This window comes from Notothenia rossii (genome assembly GCF_949606895.1).
Source record: "Notothenia rossii genome assembly, chromosome: 5".
Classification (NCBI taxonomy): Eukaryota; Metazoa; Chordata; class Actinopteri; order Perciformes; family Nototheniidae; genus Notothenia; species Notothenia rossii.
The window spans coordinates 49,716,772-49,733,311 of NC_136903.1; the positions used below are offsets into that span (position 1 = coordinate 49,716,772).

The following is a 16,540-nucleotide window of genomic DNA, read 5'->3' on the forward strand; positions in this document are numbered from 1 at the left end:
TGTGTGTGTGTGTGTGTGTGTGTGTGTGTGTGTGGTGTGTGTGTGTGTGTGTGTGTGTGTGTGTGTGTGTGTGTGTGTGCGCACGCTTGCGTGTGTGTTTCTGACAAGGAGGAGGAACACTGCCACAACATAGCAAGAGGAAATGATATCACTGATAAACAGGAGTCACTTCCTTCCACGGTGGAGCACTCTGAGGCCCCGCCTCCAGCAGTGACACGAGGTGATTCAATTGGTTGAAATTACTGTATAGTACAAGGCAGCAGTAATCTAGCAACAGAGGTGGGGCTATGGGATACGTGTGTATTGTCCAGCCTTTTTCCTTTGTTCCTTCAGGTAGTCAAATGGAGAAGGACGGATGAAGGAGAGATCTCTTACACTTCTATTTTTTCAAATTACACAAATAAAATGAATACGATGATTACTTTTATTTTATTATCTTTTGGAAAAAACGAAGGAAAGATAGAAAAAAGCACAAGCAATGAAGTATAAGAAAAAAAATAAGAAAGGAAATAACATGAGAAAAGAAAACCAAAAAAAGGGCTATAAAGTGAGGGAAGGAAACCAGAAGGAACAAACTAAGGATGGAAGGAAATAATAGCAGAACACGGATGGAAGTAACTAACACTTCCATCCATAAAGAGTCGATTGATAAATACATTGACAAAAGGAAGAGTGAACAATAGGGTTAAACAAGGGTGGAAGAAGAGAGGACAGAGGAAGGAGAACCCAAACCAAAAAACAAGAATTGCAAACATGATCAGAAAAAAATTAAAAGAAGAGGAAAGACATAAAGAAAATATAGGAAGTCAAAAGTTAAAAGCAGATATTTTTTATATATTTGTAAAGATTTTTAAAAGGAAACAATAAGGTCAACCAAATGTATTTCCGTCATATTCAATCAAACTCTGTTAAATCAAAGCCCAACAACTCCCATGATCCCACACACACATGACATCACCAAACTCTATCTGTTGTTATTGATTTGATAGATTGCAGATGGCAGAACATTCCATATTATGTATTATTAACATACTCTAAAACTCTCAAGTAAAGGCTGCCAGTAAACGGCTTCATAACAGGATTAACAGGATTGTGCGTTGATTTGTTTACTGCAAGAGAGCGTCTCCTGTCCAAATGGAGGATGTTTGCTTTACATTGCTAAGGTACTTCTCCGAATGTACATAACCTGCAGCCTACTTTATTGTTCACTATATTGACTTTAGGGTCAAGTACTGCATGTCATTTACAACATAATAAAACCACCATTGTGCCAGTGATGGGATCTCTTTCAGAAAATCAGTAACCCAGCCTTGAAATTATGTTTGGAAACTTTGTAAGATAAATTCCAAATGATAAATCTGTACTTTTTAAAAGCAGTGAGAGTTATTTTGAGGCCTTTACTAGCTATAATTAATGCCTTGGGTTGGTCTGTCAACCAATGAGAAACTGTGTTCCTGAGCTGTCAACCAATGAGAAACTGTGTTCCTGACTTGGTCTGCAAATTCAGAGCCTGTGTTTTTTGGCAGCTATGAATAATATTGCAATGTGTGATGGAAATCCCCTGAGATTTTTGGCAAACATGTATAATGAAAACGGTGGTCTATATGACCAGGCTGGCAGAGTGTGTTTAGCCTGGTTCAGTCTAATTTTAAACTCTGTTTGCACCTGGATTACTCCAACCTCTGTTTGGAAGACTATAAGCAGCGATGAGTGTCCCCTCAGTCAGGAACATGAACACAAGAAGGGAGAGAGCAGCACAAAGGAATGAACCTCTTCTGCTCATAGCCACTGATAGCTCTGTTCAGGAAGGGTGAGGCTGAGCTCCACAGGACACACACACTTCACACATACACACCCATAGGTGTAACCCTATGACTCTGGCTGTTGAGTCACTCACACTCACACACTGTAAGTTTAATCATTTACCCTATGATCAGTAGAGGGAATAAGGAACTCAGGTCTTTAAACGTTTTAAAACAATGTTTCTTGGTTTTCTAGACAAACACTCGATTTAACTAACAGAACAAGGTTTCGGTTCTATTTACAGACTGACTAATAGCACAAGCTTCAGTTGGACAGTGATTTCTCTCATACTGTTTCCTGAGGCCGGCCACACCTCCACAGTCAGGTGGTGCAGCTGCAGGTACAACAGGTTTGGACAGCTCTGACTGAGCTGGGAGGAAAAGCAACACTACAGGGCAGAGAATGCTGCTGTGGGTGAGGAACTACAGTTATATACACACACAGTCTGGATGAAAAAAAGTTGTACAAAAGATGTAGGGCTGTAAAAAATAAGCAATCGTAATCAACAGTAGTTAGCTATTTAAAAACACTGGCTTTGCGCAGGATGTCCGATGACGCACTAGTGTCAATTCTCTCTGACTAATGATAATTCTGCAGCATTAACATCAACTCTGAGGACAACCTCAGCCGAGATGGTACTAAAAAACTTACCTGGTACCAGGAACTATCTTTAATGAATAACCAAAAAAGAGTGTGGCAAGTCCAGTGAAGTATCAGTCAGGGTGACCATGTGTAACATTTTGTGCAGGACTGCAAAGCATTTGTATCACTTTCCCGCCTGCTGCAAATCAAGACGATGTTACACATTTGATTGACAGTCACACTTCTAAAACTTGACTAGAAAGTAAGAGAGTGATATCCCCATTGCCTGTGTCAGATGTCAAACAATAAACACACGTTAAAGGCTAACCGCATGCACCTTTTGGTGGAATACGATGCGACAGAGATGCAGCTACACCAAAGTATGGAAATGTTTTTATTGATGGGTGAAGCCAGTGGAAGGCGATTCCCACAGAGTTTGTTTTTGACATTTGCCAGAATCTTTCTTCTACAAGCAAGACTCACAAGAAATGTCTGGCTCATAAAGAATAATGGCGATCTATTGATAGTACATTACTTATTAAACCAAAAGAGCATTACTAAACCGACATATATATCTATACATATATATATATATGTATATATATATCAGTATAGTCAGACACCAGCATGTCAGAGGCACTGTGGGTCATTTTGAAGCAGCAATTGTCGTGAACATGAGTTGTTGGACAGGAATCAGCAGACAGCTTACAGGAGGCATGCTGGGGCAGGACCACAGAGGCTCCGCCTCACCTCTGAGACACCCTGAGGGAGCTCCTCTACTCCGACGAAAACAAGTCGAGTCCACCTCGGAAAACACTCACACTGCTTTTCACTACGATGTCTTTAGAGCTAGCTATACTGTAGATACCAACACTATGAACTCTCACCTATAGAACTCTCTTCACTGGCATGCTCCCATGGCTCATGATTAGAAAATTACAAAGATGGCTCTTGCAAAAAATATGAGCTTTGTTCACTTTTGCCACATTGCAACACAACATCAAATAGGGCACTGCATTTACCAATAATATGCATGCAAGCGCACAATCATTATGGTGGATTACTTTGGCACGTGAATGGTATATTTAATTTAATGTTTAACTTACAGATGTCAAAATAAACAACAGTTACAGGCGAGGATAGTGAATAAATGAAAATGTGGAATGAAAGTCCAGGAACATGGGAGGAATCCCAAGATATCCAAATGAGAATTACAATTATTTTGTATCCTGTGCAACTCGCATGGTGTGTGTGAATGTTGGCATGTTGTGTAGAGCCCTTTAAGCAGTGATTAAACATGCAGAAAGAAAACTGAAAAGAAAAGAGAGAAACAGAGAAATGATACTCCACTTCCTGAAAAAAAAAAAAAAAAAGGTTCCACTTAAGCCCTTTCCCGCATAGCGTTGAGTTTTTTGTTGTATGACTTTGGGCCAAACAGGCAAAGAATCACATCGCTGCACCGCATTGACTTGATCAACCGTTGATACCACTGTGACCTGTAGAGCAGCTGATTTCATCCTCTATTCTTACATTTAAAAGCAATCATGACATCTGGAATCTTTTTTTGTATTTCATTTATAATTACCCTACACGTTTTCTTTTATTTGAAGCAGTGTGTCGAGTTTTTTAAACTAAACAGTGTATTCTGTGACCTGCTGCTTTCTACAAAGACAAACTGTGGAATGTGGGCTTCTCCATGTTGAAGAGGGAACATCACAACACAGATAATGTGATAACAATGTTCTGCTTAGTCTTTTTAGTAGTAACTTCCCATGCTTATTTTTACAAATATTCCCTTGGACCTTAAATCAAATCAACCTGGTGGCACTGCAATGTTCACACAGGATGAACAAGGTTTCATGTAGAAGGTTTAAGTAATGTGGGTTATGAGGGCCACTGCTGTTATTTTTGGCCTGTGGCTGCCTGGGGACCGAGGTTTATGACAGGGTTCTCCAGCTCTGTGCCCTAGTTTTCACTTCTGAAATTCTCATGATCCCAGCTAAAAGAAGTACACAGAGAAAATGTGTCATTTACTTTTTGACAATTCTCTTATTTTAAGATTGCATAGAGTTCTGAATTAATTAAATGTTTAACATTTAAAATGCAGTGTTTCAAACATATACATTGCTATATTTAAAATGTCTATACTTTTCTAAATAAAGACAATCTGAAAAGGACATGAGAAAAATCCGCCCAGATACAAATGCCGCCATCCTGGAGAGACCAAATTAGGAAGAGAGCACTGCAACTAACTAACAGCATTATTCAAAAGAGCAGCAGTAGGAAGGCAGAAGAAAGAATGACATGAGACCTCTTCCTGCAGCTGACTCAGGACTGCTCACCATCCTCATCCTCCTATAGAGCTCCTGCGGATGATGTCACATATGCTGGTCACGTGACGAGAAACGAAGGGGGCAGCCATTTTGGCAGTAATCGCGTCAGTAAATTCATTGGCAGGCACTGGCAGACTGTCGAGGATGGTGGATAACTGCTGTGCACCAGGTTGCACAAATAGGCGTGGGAAGAAGAAAGGTGTATCTTATTATCGCATTCCAAAAGACGCGGAGAGGAGGGAAAAGTGGATCGCAGCGATTAAAAGAGCCAGGAGCCGTCTGAACAAGACTGAAAGATGGGACCCCCCGCCCGTTTGCTTTCGCTTATGCAGTGATCACTTCATATCAGGTGGGTGAAGGAATATAGTACAATGCTACAAAAAGTTTTCAAAAAGCAAAAATACAAACTAGTTTCAGACGCACTGCAGTAGCTATCCAAGCTAATAAACAAACATGCTAACGTGACACTGCCGTAGCTAGACAAGCTAATAAACAAACAATGCTAACGTGACACTGCCTATCAAACTGGAATAATTTAATACTTACCCTTGCAGTGATGATGCCGAAGTTTTTGGATGTAAGACTCCACAGTTGAATGTTGTTTACGAAGCCGGACTGACACCATTTGTAAGCCTCCAAGCTTTTGTAAGCTCTGAGGGAGTCTCCTGAGTACACTGATGGAAAGCTTACAAGATAGCTGTGGATGTCCGCGTAGCGCAAGTCGGGTACATCGTCTTCAGAGCAGGAGGTTATGCTCTTGAAAAGCACACCGGGTGCATTATATGGGTCGCTTATATTTAATCTTTCTAATTTTGTACTATAAAGCCGAATTTCACTTGAATTAAAATGAGATGTATACTCGCACGGTAGGAAAACGCTGGCGCCGGTCGTCATGTTTACTGCCAAAATGGTGGCTGATAACCAAAAGTCACGTGACCGCAGGAGCTCTATACCTCACAGCTGCACATCTCCTACCCACTACTCATCAACCGCCTGGCATTGGGACTGGGGGGCCACTTATATCATATCTCGCTGACTGACAACAATATTTTCAACTCAACAACCATAAGTCAAGATGCTCTGCTGTTTCACAAGGTGTTCCACAGGGATAATTTCTAGGTCCACATATATCATTCGTCTCCCTCCTTCCCCTTGGCACTGTCCTCCCTCACTATAGGGTCCTCTTCTACTGCTATGTGGCTGACACACAGGTCTACATCTCCACCAAACCCAACATTGTCCAGCCCCCACCTCTCTCACCACCTGCCTCCAGGACATCAGGAGCTGGATGAAGCTCCATAACCCCCTCAACAAAGCTCAATCCTCCACCACTCCCAACATCATCATTGATGGCTTCTCCGTACCCTCAAGTCAAGAGCCTCGATGTCACTCTGGAGCTCCCTCTCCTTTGCACCTTACATCAAAAAACATCAACCGCACTGCTCTCTTCCACCTATTTCCAGAGTCCGCCATACCTGTCTGAATCCAGCACTCAAATCCAGGTCAAATTCATTTGTCACTTCCCGCCTTGCAATGCTGTCTCCAGCATCCCCCCCTAACTTCTTAACAAGCTACAAACGATACAGAACTCTGCTGCCCGGATCATCACCCGCACCAAATCAACTCACCACATCCTCATCCATCTACACTGGCTCCCTGTTAAATACTGGACCAAATAAAACAAATGATCCTAATCACCTACAAAGCCCTCCACAACTTGGCCCCGACTTATCTCATCGACCTCCTTCAGGAAAAGTAATGTATTATTATTATCATCATTATTATTATTAAGGGGCAAAAAGGATCACACCATACCTGCCATTATAACTTTTCAACATTAGAGAAGCATAGAATAAATACAACGCAATGAATATAAAAAAACAAATACACTTATGTGTACAAATATCACCACAGCCTGGTGAGCCCCCCAGAGCGAGGTCAACACTCTTCACTGCAGCAGCATGCTCTGAGAGACGGCCAAGGTCAACGGGTGAGCACACATTTCATTTGATGTCCAGAGGCAGGCTGTCTGATGAACAAGCTTCTTGACGTTGACCAGAGTTTTAAAATAGATGTACTGGACAGTGAATGTGTCAGCGAGGAAATCAGGGGAAAGGTTTAGCCTGACTGTCAAAAATCAAAAATAAACCATCTCACCATAATATTTTGGAAATTACATCTGCTATTTTTGAGAAGACAGAAGATGATTCTCACTGTGAGCCTGGAAGAATCAGTGTGCTCTCACTTCTTCAGAATAGCTTTGATACCAAGGCCTTGTCAAAGTCTTTAATGATTATCTTTCTTTGTGATCTTTTAGGTGTAGTGCTTATTTTTATATGTATCCAACATATTTATAGCTGAAATGGTTTTGCTCTGTGCTTGCAACATGATTTTGAAGGTTTGTTAATATTAACTCCAGAGTGACATTGGACAGGAAACAGTACAGAGTCCAGTCAGAACATGAGCTAACAAGCAGCACCCTAACCCTCGGCAGGCTCTCAAAGCCACACTGTGCATATTTACTCTGTGTGTGTGTGTGTGTGTGTGTGTGTGTGTGTGTGTGTGTGTGTGTGTGTGTGTGTGTGTGTGTGTGTGTGTGTGTGTGTGTGTGTGTGTGTGTGTGTGTGTGTGTGTGTGTGTGTGTGTGTGTGTGTGTGTGTGTGTGTGTGTGTGTGTGTGTGTGTGTGTGTCCGGAATACACCGTGTACATGCCCTGGACTTTGCACCAGAGCTTGCACTGGACATGCAAAGAGAGAACAACAAGGACTGAATGTTCTGGAAAGTGAAGAAAGATGATAATGGCAAACAGTGAGTGAGCGAGAGGGCAGGGAGAGATAACAAAGAGCGATATATTCAGAGATCTGGACAGAGAGAGAGCTGTCACTGTTTGTGTTTCATGCTGAGGCTGATGGGGAAACAAGGCTAACTATCCAACTTATATAAAGCCTCACTCAGCAGATTCAGACTCAGCTAACCTACATTGCATCCTCATGGTCTCATCTTTATTCAGCCTGACACACAGCTCTGTCTCCGCTGAGCTGTGTTTACTGCTCCCTGCGTCTGAGGAGACGCAGCCTTCGTTTGTTTAGGAACAATAAGTATACAATTAATATACTTTCTGTCTTATTACCTCCCAACAAAAGTCTATGAATGTTTCAGATAAGCTGCCCTGTGTCTTTGGACTACACAGTGATTTGGGACATGGTTCTACTGTACTTGTAAATAGGTTGTAGGTGGCAGATAAAAAGTAAAAAATGTATCCATTCACTAATGATATTGCATTTCATTAAGCTGCTGGTTTTATCCAAAGGTACCTTCAATACCATAGACATTTGGAATACATGCCCAAGGACACTTTGAAATGTTGACCGCAGGGGCTGGGGATCGAACCACTGACCCACTGAGCGGTGCCTCAGTGGGTCTATGTTTGCCTATTTGACTCGTGGTTGCCCTCATCAGTCAGAATGTTGTTAGTAATTGTTAACTCAAGCATATCCTGTCTGGGTTGTTTAGGAAGAGGCTAAGAATGTCAATGGTTGAAATTCATGTTTTAGCTACTCTCACTAAATATCCACAATATTAAATAATGTTAGTTTTCACAAATTGCAAGGGGATTGGTGCATTGAAGATGAGAAATGAAATGATGACATGACTCAATGTCAGCAACATAATAAACACAACATATAAAGACCACATATTAAACTCAAAGTCATACAAGCTCTACTAGTAGGCTTCCGCCACAGCTACAACATCAACCCCCCAACCTGAGTAACTGAGAGCCTGCAGAGTCCCTGTGAGGCTCTTAACTACCATAAATAACATCATGTGACTCAGCCATAAAGCCAGTCAGCTTCTATCAATCAACTAAAACCAAACCAACACCCTTCACTAAAGCACAGCGATGCAGCCAAGGAACAAGTTCAAACATCAGTAAATCCTTATTTTGCAATAAAGGTCACATTGCACAAGGATGAGTCTTCTATGGTTAGAGCAACAGACAGCCCTCCAATCCCCCTGTTTTGCAACATGTTTTACACTTTCCGACCTACTGTTCCTACTTACCGTATTCATTTATTAAGGTTTGGCCTAAACATAAAAAGCAATATGCACTTATGATGAAATGCAATTGCACACAGACCTCCCAGCACCCTGCCCCTCCAGTAGGATGTTACTGACCTTAAAGGCAAACCTGCGGGTGATGTTATCCGAAGGCTCCACTCCTCCGACTCGGAAACTGAGCAGCGGCAAACTCCCTAACACTGTGTCCTCGTTTTCATCTGTGGAGGGAAAAATCAAAGTGAGGAATCATCCCAGAAAGAATGAGAGGAACAGAAATACCATCCAGAGCACGGCTACAACTACTGTGAGAAAAATAGCAATTACAGGCTGTCAGTCAGTTCATTGAACCTGCAGGAGAAAAGACAGACAGACAGAGGAGGAGTGTTCACAGTCCAAACATGAGAGAGCAGTCCAAGCAGCTCTCCTCCCAGCACACTCTCTGCTCCCACGGTGACAGCTTCCTAGAATAGATATCCATTATGGTCCGAGGGTCCCTCTGATAAGCAGCGGTAATGGCTCACACACACACACACACACACACACACACACACACACACACACACACACACACACACACACACACACACACACACACTAGGATCCAGCACGATATGCAGCAGTGCAGTAGAAGGGGGCGCACCATCTGACTGAATAATGGAAGGAGGTATGAACATTTCCGCAGGTTGAAAGGGATACACTCCTCTCTGTGACCTCCTACCTCTTGTTTTCCAAATGTAGCCCCGAAACGACGCTCTCTGCAGAGTGCGTTTGTGTGTGGGTGTGTGACAGAGAGAGAGGGAGAGAGGGAGAAGGAGGGGAGAGAGAGCAAATGCGGGAGAAAGGGAGAGAGAAGAGATCTGGGTAGGGGGAAGGGCTTGTGCAATCATACAATACCCTGATCCATGCTCTGTGTGTGTGTGTGTGTGTGTGTGTGTGTGTGTGTGTGTGTGTGTGTGTGTGTGTGTGTGTGTGCGTGTGTGTGTGTGTGTGTGTGTGTGTGTGTGTGTGTGTGCGTGTGTGTTTGCAGGAGATAATGATCAGCCCATGTGAGTCAGTGTTGCAGGAATCTCGGCACTCGGCCAACTGTACCTGCTGCACCATTGACACACAAACAAACCCACCCACCCACCCACCCACACACACACACACACACACACACACACACACACACACACAGAGACAAATGGACAGCAAGTAAATATAAACACGTCTCTCTCCTGTTCATGTCTCCCTCACACATTTCAATGATTTATTGATGGCTGTATTTATAGACAGCAGCCATGAACATGCCTTTCCTTTGACTATCTGAACTGAAAACACAATTCAGCACAGGGACTTCAAATGATGAGGAATGACATAAAATAATCATATATATTATGTTATTTTTAAAACTGAGTATCTATCCATGCAGATACGTTTGGTCTTAATTCTCTACATCGGAGATAATAGTTACAGCTCCAAAATGTATTAAAAATAATTGAAAATACACTGTGGTTTAACATATTATTATAGTATGCGGTCATGCGGGGGCTGGAGGTTGCTCCATGCTCAGCTACAGAACATCCCACACTTCCAGTGTTCATCCTCTCCTCTGGCACACCAACAAGGATTTTCAGAGGGATTCCCTTCCCCAGCGCAGGTGAAGCTGAAATCCTCAGCTAGAGACATAAAACCAGTGCCACTACGCTCCAGTTATTGTAAGGTTCACTTGGCTCGGACTGTAACTAGGCTCCTCCAAATCTCATCACCCACAACAAAAAGTGTTAACTTCATAATGTGTAAAGTTCTAGGACTGTCAAACTTAAGAGGAGGTGTGGAAATATTGGCTGGCTCAGGACTTTTCAGAGTTGGCTGCAAGAAATACAGTTCATTTTTTATTTAACCTACTTTAGGATTTAGAAAATGGCAAACAAATGGTTTGGTTCTGATGATAGCGATGGAGAGGACAAACAGACAGAGGAACGTTATCTGCTGGAGGAGCATGAGAGGACGACGAGGAGAGATCCAGTTCAGGCACGGTGAGTGTGTGTGTGTGTGTGTGTGTGTGTGTGTGTGTGTGTGTGTGTGTGTGTGTGTGTGTGTGTGTGTGTGTGTGTGTGTGTGTGTGTGTGTGTGTGTGTGTGTGTGTGTGTGTGTGTGTGTGTGTGTGTGTGTGTGTGAGATCTATTCAAAGAGCCTGCAGAGGCTATAGATTACTTTCATTTGTTATTTAAATAGTTAATATATAAATATTGAATCCTCTGTAAATGTTAATATTGTGGTATTATCTGGCTCAGAGAGGGATAACATGTCATATCTCCTGAGACTAATGAAATGGGCCTACATTTGCCCTGTAGACAAAATCAGATTTGTACACATTTTTATTGTTAGAATCCATTCAGGGGGCTACAAAACTAAAATCAGCCCCAGGGCCTGATGGCAGGTTAACCTAATACCTAATACCTAATCTGAGGTATGATTCCTACCATTGGAGAGTTGAATATTTGGTGTATATATTGAAGACAATTTTTATAATTCTTTTCGATTTCCAATAACAGTGTAAGCCACAGAGAGGCTGTAATGTGTGTTTAACAAATGCACACAGAATCACAATGCCTCGGAGACAGCCTGTAAAACATAACCAAGACAACAAAAGTCCTGTCCCTTTTCTCTTGGTGCCCATTTCTTGGCCCTCGGTCTCTGCTGGCATAGTAATCACAGTGGTAAACTGCATAGTCACAAATTATTCCCCCATCACTCCCTCTTTCTAAGCCTTCTTGTTCAAAACACAGCTGGACCAGGCAGACATCGAGCAGGAACAAAACAGACGTGTTCAGAATAAAGAGTGCAGCACAGGAGGAATTTACTTCACAACATGAGAGAAAAGAAAAGCATGGGCATTAGAAAGCAAGTTTAAGATCAAAATCTTAACCTGAAAAATATAGTTAAACGTTTCCAAGAGAAAGAAAGATAAAGAGACAAAAAACTGTGCATTATATCTGCAGTAAATAAACATATTTTTCTTCCATTGTTCTAGTCTATCACTGTTTTCTTTGCACATCTTCCGGGACTCTGTTGGTTTTAAAACTGGACTCCTGCATAGGGATATTGCTCGTGGCTCTGATGTAGAAAACAAGCAGAACGGACAGCAGCTAACAGAGAACAGACCCACAGTGTTCTTGAGTCATTGTGATCCTGGAATCCTCTTCACACAGTGGCAATTTCTCCCGAAGGCTGACAATAGCTGTCTTTTCAGACCGTGATGTCATTTTAATAAAAAAAACTACGTATTTTAGTTTGGTTAACTCTTCTGTGCTGCCCTTTCTCCCCTTTTGACATAGAATATTTTACCGAGAGTGAAACAACGCCCCTCTAACTGTTATGCTGAATGGTGGTGAATCACGGTATTGCAATCCCTGTTTCACCACCATTGGTGCCCTAAGAGTGAGACAGGTCATGTGACCTGTCTCACTCCTGACCCCCTTAAAGACTCAAAAACAACACGGAAAATAAATTGTTGGAGCTATATAATGCCTTATATTATTTAATAATTAAAGATGTATTTTGTAGCATGTGTAGCTGTAATTAAACTAGTGATGTTCAGAAGAACTAGGAACGACTATGGAGCTCAATGTGTCTGAAAAACAACACTGAAACAAGGTATGCTTTCCAAAACATTTGTATTCAAGATATCAACACGTTATCACATTCACATGATTATTTTTCTGGGGTTGTGCCCAGTAAAGGCAAAAGACAAAACAAAAAGGTTCCCGGGGTAAAGTTCATTCATTTCCGTTCGTTACGTTAATTTCAGTTCGATCCTACCACAGACACCATGTGGCAGGGAGATTAGGTTTATTCCAATCTTAGCTCGCTATCAAGGTCCAGAAAGGTAATCAGGTGCGAAAAGCACCTGGCAAACAAAACATATCCGCACAAAAAACCTGACCTGTAAAAGGTCACAAGGAATGATTAGTTTCTTTCCTTTAAGCACTTAAATTAAAATAAATCTCTTAAATAAAATAAATACATCTCTTGTATAAAATAAATACATCTCTTGTATAAATAAATCTCTTATAAAATAAATAAATCTCTAGTTGAATAAATACATTTCTTGTTGTACAACATTTCTATATCCATTTATATACAAAACATTTCAATTCAATTCAGCCAATAAACAGCAAAACAATACTTCAGCCAAAAGCCGACAAGATTGTACTTAAAGTAATATGGGTCAGTGAAGACCCATGCATAGGATATTTCTCTGTAAAATACTGTAGCGTTCACAGATGGAGTCGGAAACAGGCTTCCAGTTATTAGGCTTTAATAACTCTTATTTTCTCGATGATCACAGGTACAGGGATATCTTGTGGGTTCAACCTCACACACTCTCTCACTCCACTCACACACACACTCCTATTTATAACCCAGACTACGTCACAACTTCCCGCCCTCCCCCGTCGGCTCCCCCAACCACAGGCCCGCACCTAGACCAGCATCACTGTGCAGCTCTGTGATTGGCAGAGAGACGGGGGATGCCTGAGTGACACCCTCAGCATCCTATCAGGGTCGCTACAATACTAATAGCATGCTAACCACTAGTTGCTAAGCTAACGGGAGCTATTTCTATGTACATTTCGATTGAAAATGCTAACTGCTAGCCGCTAAGCTAGTGGGGCACGTTCCGGGCAGTTTTCAATTATTCTAAACATTTTAAAGAGCAGGTTAGAGACACCAGTGAATAAATGTGTAGGAAAATGATGAATACACTAGATTTTCAAAAAAATATACAGAAGTATACACTACAGTGACATCTGGCGTCGTTTTAGTAAGACATTTTTACTTCCGCATAAAAAAGCCTCCGGATGTGACCTCCCGCACGTGACCTCCCGCACGTGACCTCCCGCGTGTGACGTAACATGGGGGAGAGCGGCCGGTCTATCGTATGAATAAACATGGATCACAATGCTAGTTTTGACACAGAAGAGGTTGAAAATATATATTTGAATGATTATAATTATGAGCCTGCTATGTGTCCAAGAGACCAGGAGCAGCCAAGGATTAGAAGAAATAACGGCCATCGGCGAGAAATGGAGCTGTGGTGTGAGGAGAACCAAAGGAGAACAGGGTAGCTGTCTTGGTGAGTGACCGGTGTTAGTTACAGTTAATGTTAGCTAACGTCAGTCACATCACAACATTGTAAAGTTAGCTATCATATATCAGGCTATAACTACAGTAGTATTGATAATATAGTAACGTCACTGGCAGCAGGACTGTTGATACTGATTCATAACAGAAACTAATGCGCAAGTATCAGCCGTATCTCGCGTTACCTAATACAACTCCACACTACGTCTTACGGTGCTGTGTACCGGAGGGGAGACGCGAGATACGGCTGATACTTGACGACCTGGCGGAGAAAGGTTGTGGAGCCTCCGTTGATATGCCATTTTAAATAGCTTGATGGAAAGCAGGTGTGTAGTCGGGGAGGGTGCACAGCTGATTGCAGCAGGTGAGTGGAGGTTGAGCAAGGAGTGACAGCCACCACGCCCACACAAACAACACAGACAGGGGGAAACAAACAAACAAACAAAAAGGAGACGGCTGGAGCAGTACAGCCACCACAGCGTTACCTAATGCAACTCCACACTACGTCTTACGGTGCTGTGTACCGGAGGGGAGAGAGAGAGCAGCGAAGGGGGGAGAGAGAGATGACCGTGTGTAGGAGGCGTATCTCGGACGGAGGAATGCCGCGAGCTCTGCAGGTTATTAACTTATAGGTTAAAACCAGCAGGCTTCTGCAGGGAGCCCTGCTCTCTACTTAATCAACAGATTAGTGGCAGCCGGCTTAATTACCGGCTCTGCTTCCTCGGAGGTTCTCGCGGAGTAGACCAGGAGCGGGGGAGCCTCACTCCCCTTTGACTCGCCGCAGGGAGACCCTGTCTCTGGGGTGGCGGGGGAGCAGAGACGTGGGGGGGAGCCCCTGCAGCCGCCGAAGGGCCAGTCTGACGCCGAGACGGTTGCTGTGGGCGTCTCTCCGCTTGCGGCCTCCTGTGGCCGGCGTGGACGCCGCGGCTGCTGCGGGCGTTGGTGCCACATGCTGGCGAATGCCGTCCGCCTGTTCCGCGGCAGTCTTCATGGACTCCACCATGGCGTGGAACTGGGGTCCTAACAGCCCGTACGGGCTGATTGGAGCGTCCAGTAGCACTTTTCTGGCCGTCTCCGTAACAGACGCCTGCTGCAGGTGGCGCTGGATCTGTGTCACCCACGCGGAAATCCTCGCCTGGGAGACAGCGACGGACTCGTGGTGGACCGCTCTACCAGTGTCATCACCGAGTTGGAGAGCAGCGCGATGATATTCGCTGCCGCCTGAAAGGCACACTGGTGGACCCGGTCGGCCTGGCGGGCGACATACTCTCTGGGGGAGCTCAACGTAGGGCGCCGTCCTGTAGCGACGGAGAAGGGGACCGCATGCTCGGCCGCCAAACCAGCCCCCTGCTCCGACTCTGTCTCCCCCGTCCGGGGGAAAGGAGGGAGGGGAGAACCGCACGGTGAACCATGGAGGGAGACGGGGTAGGAGTCGTCCGACTCCTGCCCGGCACTCGGCTCCAGGGACATGCTGCCGTCCACGTGCTCCTGGACGGGCCAATCGTCCTCGTCGGCCGCAACAGCTAGAGCGTCCGCTCTTCGCTTCCTGTCGGCTGATGGGAGACGGGCACAATGTGAGCAAGCGACCTGCTGGCTGAGAGCCGCGTCCGCGTGCTCTGGCCCTAGGCAGGATTCGCACATTGTGTGCTGTTCATAGCTCATGATATATCCTGAGCCACATGAGGGACAATTTCGGACGCAGTTGTTGCTCGTGATGTTTAATGGTTCTGTGCTTCAGTAACTGCCGAGGTTTGCTGAAGAAAAGAGGGAGCAGATTGCCGGGCCTCCTTCCTATTTATACCGGAAGGAGGCCCGAGGGCGGGGCCCAGCTTACCGGTGGGCATGGACTACAAGTGTTTCAGTGCTGCGCGGGTGCGCAGGGGGATTACCCAATAGCGATAGCCTTAGAGGGCGAATATACGAATATATGTAATATATGAAATAGAACCTTCCAAGAGACTCCATTTAGTCTCATTTTTAAAGCTTCTCTCCTGGACGCGAGAATAACGAACATAGTTAATAATATATAAATAAACTTGCCATGCCTTGCCTTGCCTTGCCTTATTACTTATCGTAGCTGCACATACAAGATATCCGATTAAAGCTGAGGTTCCACAGCTTTATTGTATCATCACTGAGCGATCCGAACTCGCGACAGGGGAAGCAAACACAGACATCACAACACGTACATTTACGGAGCCTTTACGGGAGATCGTCTCACCGTAGCTGTCAATCTGATCAAAAGACTTGTTCAATGGCATCAAAACGAGAAAAAACGCGGCTGAATAAATTAATCCATAGGTTGATAATGCTTCTGTCGATTTGAAAAAATTATTTAGAATCCATAATTCCATTTTTATGTAAAAATTGGAGAGTAAAAGTTAGCTGCTAATGGTAGCCATCAGACTATTAATAATTCTTTTTTTTTGGACCGACACAATCTTTTTTTTTTTTTTACTGTGTTCAATCTGAATTTACTTTAAAATAAAAACATCTATATCGATTCTGACACTTCTACATCCAACTCACAGGTGTAACCTTGCTTTGAGAAAAAAGATTATTAATTTAACCCTTTTAGAAGGGAAGATATGGTCATTTGTTCTGGGAATGTCATTTTCGAGCCTGAGACCTGAAAA

At 43.5% G+C, this 16,540-nt stretch overlaps 1 protein-coding gene across 1 annotated transcript in view; it reads right to left on the reverse strand.

The window, feature by feature from the left end:
* Nucleotides 1–16,540, reverse strand: part of plekha6 (pleckstrin homology domain containing, family A member 6) — an 87,102-nt gene that overhangs the window by 30,812 nt on the left and 39,750 nt on the right. Inside the window, exons 6-7 of the mRNA XM_079680506.1 lie at nucleotides 8,849–8,995; nucleotides 2,095–2,173 (exon numbers count right to left, since the gene is read on the reverse strand). Of these exons, the coding sequence (XP_079536632.1) occupies nucleotides 2,095–2,173; nucleotides 8,849–8,995 (226 nt within the window). The remainder of the gene's footprint in view (nucleotides 1–2,094; nucleotides 2,174–8,848; nucleotides 8,996–16,540) is intronic.